General features: G+C 33.4%; 1 protein-coding gene across 1 annotated transcript; it reads right to left on the reverse strand.

Annotated features, from left to right (window-relative positions):
• Positions 1 to 2,066: 2,066 nt before the first annotated feature.
• Positions 2,067 to 5,453, reverse strand: LOC145067179 (putative formin-like protein 15b). The gene is made up of 14 exons (XM_079014376.1): positions 5,290 to 5,453; positions 5,067 to 5,184; positions 4,880 to 4,951; positions 4,698 to 4,796; positions 4,581 to 4,622; positions 4,405 to 4,485; positions 4,269 to 4,319; positions 4,087 to 4,189; positions 3,923 to 4,017; positions 3,778 to 3,849; positions 3,577 to 3,693; positions 2,971 to 3,039; positions 2,825 to 2,891; positions 2,067 to 2,732 (listed from the first exon to the last, which is right to left on the reverse strand). Exons 1-14 carry the CDS (start codon positions 5,331 to 5,333, stop codon positions 2,362 to 2,364), a joined length of 1,401 nt encoding a protein of 466 aa, XP_078870502.1. The 5' UTR covers positions 5,334 to 5,453; the 3' UTR covers positions 2,067 to 2,361.
• Between the last annotated feature and the right edge of the window lie 9,414 nt (positions 5,454 to 14,867).

Consider the following 14,867-nt stretch of genomic DNA (forward strand, 5'->3'; position numbering starts at 1 on the left):
CGAACACTACAACTTACGTTTAGATCGCCAAGGGTAAAAAGTCCTATATTGCAAATTCACTATTTACGTATCACAGCGTCGTGCCGGTTCTATCGCGAAACTTCGACATGTCATAACTTATTCATTATAATTCGAGTTTCAGCGTTCTTCATATGTCCGAAATCCTTGTCATGATCACTACAACTTTCTTCATAGACATTGAGTTACCTAACGTTTTATTTTTTATGCTTATTTTTATTATATCTTTATAAACAAATATATAATCACATAAAAGCACATAATTCACATAATATTCAAGTAATTCGTCTTTATTACTTTAAAATAGGTTACAACGGTTGACCTAGACTATTATGTCATCGCATCAATGCTTAGTCTCGAAACACGGGCGTTACAGTAAAGATAACTTATGTTGATACTTAATTAAATTTGTATCTCCAAAAGTCAACAATGGTCGTGTTAATATTTATAAGCGGTGACATTAAGTAAACATCTATCACCCTATAAGAAAAAAACCCATCAGTATAAGTGTATTATTAATGACGATTATCAAAATAAGATAAATACATGTTCAAACACTCCCTGCCATATAATGATAGATTTTTCCTGTGATTATGAGTTTTCATGGGTTATTCTCACCATAAATAAACGACATCGTAACTTATCATCAATGACATGACATTTCCATACACATTGAATGAAAAAAAAAAAAAACACAACATAATATGTCTATAATGACATGTTTTTCGCATGAACATAGCCCAATTTTGTATTAGTGAAACAATCATAGTACATCAAAATCAAGTGATGTCCAACTTAGCTGGGTTGATGCACCGGGTTTTATACCCATGTGGGACGTGAGGTTGGGAGTTCAATTCCTTTAAACTACCTCTTGTCGTGCCACACGAGAGGAATTTTTCCCTAGAAATTTCCGTGGGGGCTGGGTTTGTAAAGTAAAGAAGCTCGAACTCGGGGTTCTTGTTTAAATATTGCGAGTAGACTTCCTCTTAATTCATTTATAGTTTCCAAAAAAAAAAATAGAAACTAACTTCTTTTCTTCTTCTCCCGTGAAATGAGAGACTGAACCTTAAAGGCTTAAGACATTCACTATTATCCCACTTATATCCAAATGGTCTCTCAACTTAGAGTATTTGCTAAACTCATCGAAGTTACGGAATTTATAATATTAGAAGTCTAACAATTAGAGGATAAGAAACCTTTGCACTTTCAAAACCAAAATACAAAACATTTCACATTTTTTAGCATACAACTTATAACTAACGTAATTTTCATCATGTACTTCAGCATACTTACATACATATTTATAAGAGTAACCAATATGTGTCCACTTACTAATAATATTCAATCATCAAGTCCTCAAGATCTTTGATGTTACATAAGGGATGGGGTTATCACATAAAAATGTATTGGCATCCACAACTTGACAAAAAAGAAAAAAATGACAGCCTCAGTCAAAGCATTGTCAGAATTTGGCCATCATAATGATGACAACGGATCCCATACAAATTCAACAATTAATCATGCTCACGAGGCGAGAGTAGTGAGAGTAGTGCTACATGCATTGAACCCTATGAAGTATTCATGGCGAGTAGCTTAAATCGGACAATATTTTAATACATGCATATGAAACATTAAAAAATATATCAAAGTGAAGTTCTATTTGTCTAATACTAGCATGATAGTTTGTACTTGGTTAACATTTACAAAGATGATATAAAAGCTTTTTGAAACATGCTACTTTAGGCCATAATAGAATGTTACAAACTTGGTATCATTAAGAGGGCTAGCCAGAATGTTGGGTTCCATATGGGGGTGAATGAGAGTGTAAAACCATTCCCACATCGGCTAAAGTGGAAAACCAAGCATTCCTTATAATATTGTCGATACATCCCCTACCAAGACACATTTTAAAAGGAAGGGGCAATAGATCACATAAAGGCTCTATAATTTAAGCGTGTTACCTGGTCCTGAAGAACTACAAAATCTAATATATATAAGTCACTGCATCTAACTTGAAATAACTCAAATATGTAATAATGTGTGGTCATTTATCATCCGAAGTCTCATGTTCCATAAAAGAACTACAAAATCTAAGAGAATTTAACTTTAATTGTCTGCAAAATCAGTGAGACCTAGGACGCTATCACACTAAATTATTACAAAATTTTCTACATCTTACTGTCTCAACTGCAACACTAATACATCAAATTCATCATAAAATTAAATGGAAGAAAAATCTTCTCAAGTTATTGATAAAAGTTTGATAAAGAAGACTAACCTTCTGGTGATCCTCCGGAACTATAGAACTATCAGTTGCAGCAAAAAACTCTACATTGCAGAAATTCACCATGGGAACCCTTCTTCTTCATCAATCAACACCAGATCATTACCCTTTTTTTCATCAAAGAAGGCTGGAACACATGCACTGGCTGCTGCAACCAGAACGCCGCTTCTATTTTTCCACCATTTTTTAATTATATAGAAAGGGAAAAATAAAAAACAGTATTCAGCACTTTCTATAGGAGTTTTATTTCTTATTAGTTCGGACTCCATTTTTGAATGATTTTGTACTTTTGACTTTTCGTTTTCTTCTGCCTTTAATCTTTCTTGTTCGGCTGCTTTTTGTGCTGCCTTTTTCTCCGCCTCTATTTGCTTGCAGTTTTCATCACGGGCTTGATTAAACATTCTCACAAACTTAAACAAAGTTTCAACAACTGAAAACAATATCACAACTTAGAAACTGGAAATCAATTTGTAACAAATGAATATTTTATCATGTACGTAAATTGTTCTGATGATTGATTACCTTTTTCATATGGACATTTCATAGGGTCTTCTCCAAAGTAAATAATTAAACCATCCAATCTTTTACCCTGTGTAGAGTGCAGTGTTAGAAACTGGGATACTTATAGCTAATAGCAATCTCTATATTTACAAGAACCTTTTACCTACCACTTGAGAGAAGAGTGAGGCCATGGACTTCATGTCAGGTTCCGCAGAAGCAAGAAATGTTTTCAGAGACTGAAGATGGAAAAAAAAAAAAACAGTATTACCGATAAGTTAAAGTGAGTGTTAGAGTCCCCGTTCTATCTAAGACTGCTCTCTTTCACAACCAAATCCAACCCAATTTTTTTTTTTAATTTTATTTTAAACATACTCCATCAACATTATCATTTTGTAGAAAATATATATACGTATCTGAGCATATTTTATTTATTTATTTTTTAAATATAAAACCAAATTATTTATTAGAAAAAACTAATAAACGAAATAAACCAAAAGGAAAAATAAGAAAATTGCATGACATGTTTGGTTGCCAAATAAATGGCATACAATTCGGTATTCCATTCAGTGCCAAGTAACCTCATTATATATCTATATAAAAAACTATATTTTAAGTAAAAACGTAAAAGATAATCATTTTTATCATTGAATTTCATAACATTTCCTACCAATGCATACATAGACTGCAATTCCTTGCAATTCCAATTCCCTCAAATTCTAATTCCTTTGACAGGTTCCATATATGGCTCTTATCAACTTTATGTGCATGCATACCTTCCGAAATTTTTTAGACCCATGTCCATCATTTTTACACAATTTCTTTTCTTGGATTACTCTCTCAAATCCTTTTGTAATCAATTGCATATTTTCTGCCAAGTTTTTTAACTGTATCTGAAATAAATATAACATATTAATCAACATAAAAGAAACTAACATAATTTTAACTAAAATAAATAAATGTGAATGTCACAAAACCTTTGATGCGGGCTCCAAGCTGCCAAGATCCTTGGAAAAGTCTAGGAGTTCAGGCAGTTTGTCTGCAAGCACCTAACATATATAGCAAAGATATGTAACACAAACAAAGTTAAAGAAATACAAACAAATGAATAAAAAGTCTTACCTTACAAAGATAATGCATGAGAGTCATTTTATTGCTACTGCCACATGTTTCATTAAGTATTAAGAGGCTGTCCAATCTGAACCCAACAGCAGCGCCTAAAACAAAAACAATTTTCTGTAACTCCAAATAAAATAAACAAAATAAAACTAATAGTAGTAACTCACCTCTCGTAGTTCCCAGGTTCAAAGCATTTCTAAGAGAAAGAACTTTCTGCAAGACTCTTCTCAGCTTTACAGAACTCATAAGCTGATCATATAACGTATATACATAAAAAGGTAAAATTCAATCCAATCCTTTTGTCTCTGAGTAACTGAATAATTAAAGTAACAGATAACAAATAACTTGCCTGTTCTACTGATAAATATAAATCATTTAGGTTTTTCATCTGATCTGCAACCTAACTTTGCAAAGAGAAGTGTTAAGATAAAATACAGTAAATATAAGAAAGCAGGAAACGCATAGAATAATATATATCTCCTGACCAGTGTAGTAAACTTTAACTTATAAAAGAAAACTCTGAGTTTAGATTCCCAACGTGGAACTTTCATTAACTCTAAGAAGAACTGTTACAAGAAATCAGATATTAAAATTTTATATTTTGGTCCTCAAATTATTGACATACTAATGATATAAATCAAGAAAAAAAGGTACTATGTACCTGTTCACATTTGCCCAACGCCTCAGGTTCTCCTTTATAGCCCTAAGCATATAAAATATAAGTTATATTATAAATAAAAGATGTGGGTATACAATGTAATGTAGATCGTAAATACACCTTAAGTAGTTCCATCTCCTCCTTTGTAGGACAGAACTTTATAAGGTTATCCACCTGATCAGCATCCATTGCTAATTCATCCAAATTAAGGACATGTTGCTGTTAAGTTTCACAACTAAAGCATTAAAATTATTTATTATAAAAATTATTTTTGAAAGAAATGCATCATATTTTGTGCTTACCATCAATCCAGGCAATGGTGTCTTCACCTTTGAAAGAATGATTTCACAGTTGAATGCCCGCCTATGCTCAATCTGCAAATGTGTGAAATAACAACTAATGTTCCATACAAAGATGTGTGTGAAGTCAACCATAAGTACATGCAGTTAAAGATTTCGTATGCAATAAAGAAGGAAAATAAATTATTACCAGTAGTACTTTTTGGGGTTTATTAGCTGCTTTAGATTTTGGTTTTGAGGGCTTTTCAGAATGTGGATTTGTTGCTGAAAAGAGTGTTTTAAGTTCCGACGCATCACTCTCTGGTGCCCTAATGAGAAAAATTAAGAAAGAAACTTAGTAGGAAATCGATGTCAATATGTCAAATAAAAAGAAATATGAAAACTAAAAGAACCATAAAGACTTCGGACCTCACCGTTTAAGTTTTATAGTTCCTGGTTGTTGATTGGTGGCATACATGATGTCGTGATTAATACTTGGGATACTAATTCCTTTAATTTGATGGCCCTCCGGATATGATATTACTCAGCATGCTCAAAGATGTGAAAAATGCAATCAAAGATGGAGATCGGATGTTATGGAGAAGGAAAGCACAAGGAAGTAAATGTAAATGAGTTAACAAAAGAAAATTGGAGATTTGGAAAGCTTAGCCGACTTTCGTGCTCTTTCATCTCCGGAATAAGCAACAAAATCGGATCACCTTGAAGAAAGATTTTATTGATTTGAATTACCGTAAGAAATTAGATTTAAAACAAAAATCGTGGCTTAAAATAAAAACGAAAGGATTATTAATGGTAACTAAAAAAAAAGTCGTATGTCTTAAAATAAAGTTTTTGGGCAAATTTCTGGAGCACAAGGTCTTAGACCAAAATTCAGCAGCAATTTTCCAAAATAATAATAATAATAATAATAATAATAATAATAATAATAATGGTTAGTGGAGATAGCGAGTTTCTTGATGTACCATTTTCTATCTTGGAAATCAAGCATGTGTTAGGAGTTGTTCTAACGACAAAGCTATCAGTCCGATGGCTTTCAAGTTTTTAATGAAGTTATGGAATAACATTCAATCGGAAATTCATAAGGCTATTAAACATTTTGGTGGTTCGGGAAATATAAATCGTGGATGTAACGCTTCTTTTATTTCACTTATTCTGAAAATTATAGACCCGACTACATTGAAACATTATCGTCCCACGAGTACCATTGGATGCCTTGCTAAAATTATCTCGAAGCTTCTGTTTATTGCTTACACTACAAGAAATGTTGGCATTACCGGCGACACCTTTAGCAGCGACATGTAATTGACGCGTTACATGTCGCCGCTATTTCCCGGAGTCCCCGCTAATAATGTCGCAGCTAATACTCACCTATAGCGATCCGCGTCAACTTAAAGTAATTTTAATTTAATTATAGAATAAAGCTAAATTAATTTAAAAAAACAATAAAAAATAATAAATTAATTATAAAATCAACTTAAAGTAGTTTTAAAATCAAGTTAATGTTAATATTAAAATAAAATAAAATTAGTTTAATAAATTAAGCTAATAACAAAAAAGAAAATATTAAATTAATTAGAAAATCAAATTAATTTACCTTTAGAATCAAATTAAGTTACCATTATAAAATCAAATTAAATCAATTATAAAACCAACTTAATAGCAACATACTTTTAGTGACTTAATGTTGGTCATTACAGCTTTAGCTTTAATTAGGTTATTAATAGCAACGTACTTCTAGTAATTTTAATTTAATTATAGAACAAAATTAAATTAATTTTAAAAAAATCAATAAAAAATAATAAATTAATTGTAAAATAAAATTAAATTATTTTTAAAATCAAGTTAATATTAATGTTAAAATAAAATAAAATTAGTTTAAAAAAATTAAACTAATAACAAAAAAGAAAATATTAAATTATTTAGAAAATCAAATTAATTTACCTTTAGAATCAAATTAAGTTACCTTTATAAAATCAAATTAAATCAATTATAAAACCAACTTAATAGCAACATACTTTTAGTGACTTAATGTTGGTGTTCCCGTGTTGGGATACTTTTTGAATCATCAACTTTATCAATACTCTACTTGATTTTTGTTTCCCGTAGAGTAAACCTTAAACAATAAATTATGTTTCAGTTGTGTCATGTATATTGATAAAAGCTAGACTACTAATCCACATCGTCAATCTCCTGAGTTCCAGCTAGGACTCGACACTTTTGTCGAGAGATCCATGCTACACCTAGATTGTAAAGGTGAAACCAGATATCCGTGTGAGAAATGTGATAATCGTTACTTCATGGATCTGAAAGCAATGAGACGTCATGTTTGTATATATATGGTTTCAGTAAATCATACAAAATGTGGATATATCACGGTGAACCTTTAATCCTTGCAGTTGTAGATGTCGTATCGCCAAGTAACGAGATGGCTGATGTTATTGACGATGTTATGTGGGAGTCGAGAGAAAATGATACAAACCTCGTTGAAGGAACCTCGAATATAGGGGGTAGCGGTGTCGATGATGATTTTGAAGAGTTGTTAGACGCATTCGAAACCAAGTTATATCCTGGTTGTACGTTTTCTTTCCTTGAGTTTTTAGCAAAGCTGATGCATATCAAGGTCAACAACAAATGGACTGATAGTTCATTTGATCAACTCCTTGAGTTGTTGCATTCAACATTTCCACCAAACAACAAGGTCCCTCGTTCATATTATTTAGCAAAAAAGAAACTGAAGAAGTTAGGTTTGGGGTACGAGTCAATACATGTGTGCAAAAATGATTGTTTTCTCTTCTGGAAGGAACACAAGTCATTGCAAGTTTGTCCCGTTTGTAAAGAGAGTCGGTGGATTGATAAAAACACCAAGGGTAAGAAAGTGGCTCATAAGGTGTTACGATACTTTCCAGTGGCCCCTAGACTACGCCGTTTGTATTATTCATGGTACACTTCCAAAAATATGATATGGCATAGTTTAGGGGGATCAAAAGATGGTATGATGCGTCATCCCGTTGATGGAGAGTCTTGGCAAAAATTTGATGTAGATTACCCTAACTTCTCGAGTGAACCTCGCAACGTACGTCTAGGGCTGGCAGCTGATGGCTTTAATCCATTTGGTAACATGTGTAATCCGCATAGTACGCGGCTGGTTGTACTCACCACATACAATCTGCCACCATGACTTTGTATGAAAGAGTCATCATTCATGTTGGCCTTATTGATTCCCGACCCTAAAGCGCCTGGAAAGGACATAGATGTTTTCCTTAGACCGTTAGTGGAAGAGCTTAAGTTTTTGTGGCAATCAAGCGTATGTATTAAAGACGCAGTGACAAACACATTCTTCACGATGAAAGCTATGTTGTTATGGACAATAAACGACTTTCCAGCTCATAGTAGTTCATCGGGCTGGAGCGAACAAGGGTATAGAGCATGCCCGACTTGCAATGAAGACACCCCCTCGTACCGTGCAGTAAATAAGAGTAAAGACACATCAAATGCACGTGAGGACTTGAGAAATCTGAATATCTGGTGTAATCAATGGTTGCAAAAAAAGGGTAACAAGTTCACTAGACCACATGCAAGGTACTCATTCAAGAAACTTGACTGCAAAATCTTTTGTCAATTTATAAGAGAGGTTAAATTGTCTGATGGGTTTGGATCTAACATCAGTAAGAAAGTGGTAGATAATGATACTAACATTATTGGGTTGAAATCTCATGACTATTACAGTCTTATGCAACGTTTGATACCGATTGAAGTTAGAGTGGTATTGGACAAAGAAACTTTTACACCAATTGTAGATCTTTGTATGTTTTTCAACCAAATTTGCTCCAGAACACTAAAGGTGGAGGATATGAGGAAAGACAATATTAGAATCTTGTGCAAGTTAGATTTGATTTATCCTCCAACGTTTTTCGACATTATGATTCATTTAGTTTTGCATTTACTTGATGAAGCGATTGTCGGAGGCCCGGTATGTATGAGATGGATGTATCCGTTCGAAAGGTATATGAAAAAACTAAAAAACTATGTCAGAAATAAGGCGAGGCCAGAAGGTTGTATAGCTAAAGGTTATGTTGCCGAAGAAGCTTTGTCATTTTGTTCGATGTACCTTCGAGATGTCAATCGCCTTGAAAGAAACGAAGACGTTGTCATTGAAAAAAACAAAGTTTTGGATGTTTGAGTCCAAGTGTCGACCGATGAGCGCAACGAAAATCAAACATCTTGATATAAGAGAGAAACGTCATATATAATGGTTTATATTGAATAGTTTTCAAGAATTCAGACAATACATCGAGTAAGTGTTCTTAATTTTAATTATCTTTCATTATTTATTGTTACTTTTTTCCATTCGTTATATATATATATATATATATATATATATATATATATATTCATCGATACAGAAAATTCAAATCTTAACATCCTAAAAGTGACGAAAAGACCGAATTTCTCAACTGGTTTCTTGAAAAGGTAATAATAATTAACAAATAAATATCTTTGATAAATATAACGAATCAAGAATACATAACACATCAACATATGTTTAATAGGTTTTTCAGATGGAAAAAGAAAACTCTCCAGAATTCCACAAAGAGTTGTCAGCCTTTTCAATGGGTTCACAAATGGATATTTATACTTACACCGCGTGCATAGTCAACGGTGTTAGGTTTATGGTACTTAGTCGTGATGCACAACGCAAAATGCAAAACTCTGGTGTTCTAGCAGTTGGTGAGAATGGAGAGAAATATTATGGCCAGTTAAAAGAGATTATGGAAGTGAAATATCCATATGATTATTCGACTGTAATATTTCGGTGCAAGTGGTTCGATACGGGAGATATTCCTGATGATAATTTCATCAGGATCGACACAGAAAAAGAAGCATACCAAGATGATCAACTCACATATATATATATATATATATATATATATATATATATATATATATATATATATATATATATATATATATGCTTTGCAAGCCAAACAAGTGTTCTATATCCGTGAGCCTGTTAATCATCGAAGAAACCAAAACAACAACCCTCGTTGTGTCGTCGAGCATGTTAATCATTGAAGTATTTGAGATCTACTATTCGAAAATGCTCATGTCCAAAATGCTTACAGTGACTCTGTCCAAGATGTCGACAATGTGGAGGCTGAAAATGTTGACATAGTTCAAAACAACTCTTCATCTGGAGCTAGACTTTTTATCGCGTTCTCAAAATACTTTCAAAACAATGTTGATGTAGCTCAAAACAATGTTGATTATGATGATGAAGACGAGACTGAAGTACCTCCGCCAACGGGTAGAATCGATAATGTTTCTGAGGAAGAGACTGATTATGATGATGACGATTCTGATTATGATACTAATGAAGAAGACATTGAAGTATATGATGAAGATTCTTATTAAAAAAATCAAATGTTTTTTTTTGTAATAGAAATTTTATGTGAAATGTACCTTTAATTCATATTGTTTGTCTAACTTATATTTATGTTGTTTGCCTATATTGTATATCTTACAATTTCGCAAGGTAACTAACTTTTATTCATATTGTATTTCTGTATTGTACATCTTGTAATTTACAGGCTACATATGAGGTTTACTTGGACGATACTCTTTGCCATGATGGCCGATGTTATGGGGCTTGGACATGGAGGTGATGGAGCCAGGGATCCACCACCTCCAGTAGGCTTTGGTCATGGTCAGCACGAACAAGATGGTAAGTTTTATTATGGCATATTTATTAACTATTATTTATTATTTTATTATAAGTTATCATGACTAAAATTTTTAATTGTATTTTTTCAGCCGAGCTTCCAAAAAAAATGGGCATGTCAAAAAATATCGACCTGGGAAAGTTGATACGGGCAAACAAGGGAAAGCCCGTGGATTTGGATTTCGACAGGTAGATCACATATTCCCCTGTCGGGAAGCGTGGTAATTGGTTCACACATGAAATTGGGAGGTATTTGTGGAACAACGTCCCTTTCAACGTATCTGGTTGGGACAATGTTTCCCCCGCCTTAAGGAATGCAACAGTTCTGCATCTAAAGGTAACTTGGATATAATTTTAAGTTTAGTTGTGATTGTTATTTAATTAACTAAATTTTTTGTATTTTGCAGAATAAATTTGATTTGGATAAGGTTAACATGGATCCGGAGCGTGTTCAATTGTTGCGGAGCATTGATTCTAGTCTTGCAAAAGTTTACAGAGGTCGAAAAAGTAAAGCTCATTCTTATTTTAAGGAAATCGGGGGGCCTGCAGATATCGCAGCCACATTAAACAACCCCCAATGGTATGTCACATGAAAATTGGTCGAAGGCAGTCGAACATTTTCAAACGCCAAAATTTTTAAGGCGCTCGGCATCAAACAGAGAATGTTGTGCAAAACAAGTAGTTGTAAACAGAGGGGGTCGAGCTCATACAACAATGCATGTTTCAAAGAAGTAAGTTATGATATTTTTTTAATATTTATTTGAAGTATAAGTAATCTAATTTTTAATGTTAAATAGGATATCAGTCGAATCGAAGTTTTTCGTAAGGCTAATTCCAATCGCCAAGGGTATTTTATAGTCCTGCAGTCGAGCAACAATACGTAAGTGGTTAATTTGTATTTTTCATATAAGTGTTTATATCGTCAAGGGTATTTAGTAATCTAATTTTTATGATTTTTATTATTTTTTGAAAATACAGATTGCTTTACTCGAGGAGATCAACCAACGAACCCAAGCTACTTCTGAAGCAAGGGGTCTAACACCTACTGATATAAAAAACTGTTTTGAAAGATTATTGGGTGTTCGACGGGACATATCAGAGGCATTGGGCGTAAACCCGCTACCGTTGTGTCCATGTACGATCAGGAACAACCAGTGACACAAGAACAACCACAATCACAGGTAATTGTTAGTTTAAGTTGAAAAATATAATGATATAATGGAAAGTAGATGTATGTTTAACTGTATTTGATATGTTGATATGTTGATATTGTTGGATTAGTGTCTAAGTCCATAACTATTTTGGTGTGTACTTGACCCGATGGTGCATGGTCCTTTTGGGTTGCCTTCACCAAAGCAACTTGATAGGATGAATTATGGAGAGAAAGGATTAAATATGATTTATTAATATATTATGAGAATAATATATTAAAGGAGAAATCATATTGTTTAATTAATATTAGTCAAGAATTAATAAGAATTAAGTTTGTGCTAAAAGAGATTAATTAAACTTAGGGGACTGGAATTGTAATTATAAGATAATTGCAATTGGGTTATGGATTACCTTATAATATAAGGTTGGACAAATTCTATGGGGAAACCCATTAGAAATCGTCCAAGGCTTATTAAAAAAAGGGTTCATGGGTTGCTTAGGGCCTAAGTATCCAAATTAGGGTTTCATTGTTAGATAACCCTAATAGCCTCACTATTTAAAGAATCCTTAAGCCCCAAAAACATGGTGAACTTGTTCACTAGGGTTTCCACACGTTTTGGGCAGCCACCTTCTCTTCTCCTCTTCATCCTCTTGCTCTTGGTGTTTGTGAACCATTAGAGGAGGGACATTTGTGACTCTAAGCTTTCTAAAGTCATTACAAGGAGGATTTGAGATTGTTATTACTACATAACAATCAAGGTATGATCTAAACCCTTATTCATATGTTATATTGATTATCATAAACTAGATCTAGGGTTTAAAGTCTTGGATGAATAGCATGTACAATAGAGAAACCTAAATCCAAGCATTAGGGTTGCATGAGCACATAGGATGTTCTGATGGCTAAAACCCATCAGATATTTTCTAGAATGGTATAATTTTTGGAAATTATAATGTTATTATGATATGTTGGTAATATATTTTGTTTTCATTGTAGTTGAAAATGCTGCAAACAATACTACAGGACCCGACCTGTTCTGTATCATTGGAAAAATGGTTTCGCTCATTACCGCCACCAAATAATGAAGGAAATGATGAGGACAAGTAGTTACTTTAGGATTTTATGAAAATGTTTTGTAATTTGGAAGAATACTTTAATTAGGTGGTATGGATTAATATTTTGGATTTTGTTGTGTATCGATTAATATTTTGGATTGTTTGTGTATGGATTAATATTTCTATAAAAAGTTATCAAATTTTATAAATGTTATATTGTTTTTTATAAATTTAATGTTAAATAAGAAAAAAAAAAAACAAAACATTTTTTGTAGCGACATTTTTTGTGGCGACAGCTGCGTATTAGCGACGATGCGTACAATAGCGGCGATGAGTAACCTTTAGCGGCGACTATATGTGTATTAGCGACGAAGCATTACCGGCGACGCATCTACAGTGACATGTCGCCGATAAAGGTATTAGCGTTTACAACCCCCACCATTAGCGATGATACGCGTCGCCGCTATTACCCAGACTTCTTGTAGTATTAGTGATCATCACGTGTTGTCGGTTGTGAGCAACCAGCTTACATTGAGGGGCAATACATTCTAGATGGCTTGTTTATCATTAGTGAACATTATAGGTGGGTGAATTAGTCCAACCTAAAATGATGATTTTCAAAATCGACCTTGACAAAGCTTTTGATTCGGTTTCGTGGGAATTTATAGATTCGGTTATAAAACCAATGGACTTTAGCCGTAAATAAAGGTCTTAGTTCTCGAAATTCTTAAATCCATTTGTACATTAGTGCTCACCAATGGGTCACGTAGCAACAAATTTGCCACTTCCAAATGGGTGAAGCAATGTCACCCCCTCTTATCCCTCTTTTTTGTTGTGGCCATAGTCTGAAATTACTAAAAGGATTTCATTCATGAAACAACAACATAATCTCATCATCAACCATCATTAAATGCAAAACTAAATATTGTTTTGTAACGAAAACACAATATATATCACTAACAGATGCCATGCCCCAGAGAATGTTGAAATATCTCAATCAAGTCAGTTCCTTGCCCTTCGAACCTGAATGAAATGCAACTAAAAACATAAACTAGCAATTATAAGCCTAAGGCTTAGTGAGTAATCACAACACTCGCCCATTATACATATCATATGAATTTCACATCATAACACATAACATCAAGCTACAACCACTTCTTTCTGAGAGGTCTGTCATGGTCTTGACCACTTCCCTCCAAGAGGTCTGTCATGGCCCCACATTCTTATAATTCAAGTAGATTTCCCTAAGGGCTGATCTCTAGTTAACATACATATAACACATAGCCTACATAATAAATAAGTTCGTGAAAAATCACTTAAGTGAATGATAAAGTAATCCACACACATTGAGTTGAGCGGGACCAATACTATCTCGAACCACTACACAAATAATGACCCTAACTAATATTTAAGGTATAAATCTAACAAACTTTTCACTTTAAACCTCCTTCTTTAGGGCATAAGACCATTTTTTCGTTAACCAACCGGTATAAGATACCATTTTACTAATAACTGAAAAAAAAGTCAAACTTGGTCAGAAGTCAACGGTAAATAGTTAACGTCCACCGTGCTGTGGTGAGACCTTGATTGAGCCATCGAACCATCATGATGAATCTGCCCACCATGGCATGGTTAGTCCTTGGCTACGCTATGGTTTGGTGGGTAGGTTCCAAACCTTATTCAATCCTTAATCCATTAAGACAAATCCTAATACTTTCCATCAAGCTACATGACACCCTAATGGTTAATAAAAAATTATAATTGTATGTTCATGCATGTCCTTCATCATAATAGGTCAAAATGACGTAAAATGGGGTCAGAACCCCATGCATGGCAGCAAACAAAGTTGTGAATTTATACCTGAAACATATAATACCCCCAAGGACTACATAGAGTAATAAAGTTTGCAACGAATCTCTCAAAACCTCATAAACATGGAGAAACTAGCTAAAAACCTAGATCTACTAAGAATAAACTAAAGTAAAAACCTTAAGGACTTATATACGTCCAGAAGACGACTAGCAACCAGATTCTAACAAGTTTCTTTCTTCCTTGCTTCTAAAT

The sequence above is a fragment of the Lactuca serriola genome, chromosome 8 (assembly GCF_051521515.1).
Source record: "Lactuca serriola cultivar US96UC23 chromosome 8, Lser_US96UC23_V15, whole genome shotgun sequence".
NCBI classification, from domain to species: domain Eukaryota; kingdom Viridiplantae; phylum Streptophyta; class Magnoliopsida; order Asterales; family Asteraceae; genus Lactuca; species Lactuca serriola.

Bases quoted from the DNA above. Each gene is read 5' to 3' on its own strand.
- LOC145067179 (XM_079014376.1), bottom strand. From the start codon at position 5,333: ATGTATGCCACCAATCAACAACCAGGAACTATAAAACTTAAACG. The intron at 4,018-4,086 runs GTGAGTTACTAC...TTTTTGTTTTAG, and splicing joins GAACCTGGGAACTACGAGAG to GCGCTGCTGTTGGGTTCAGA. The intron at 3,040-3,576 runs GTATGCATGCAC...TTCCATCTTCAG, and splicing joins GGTCTAAAAAATTTCGGAAG to TCTCTGAAAACATTTCTTGC.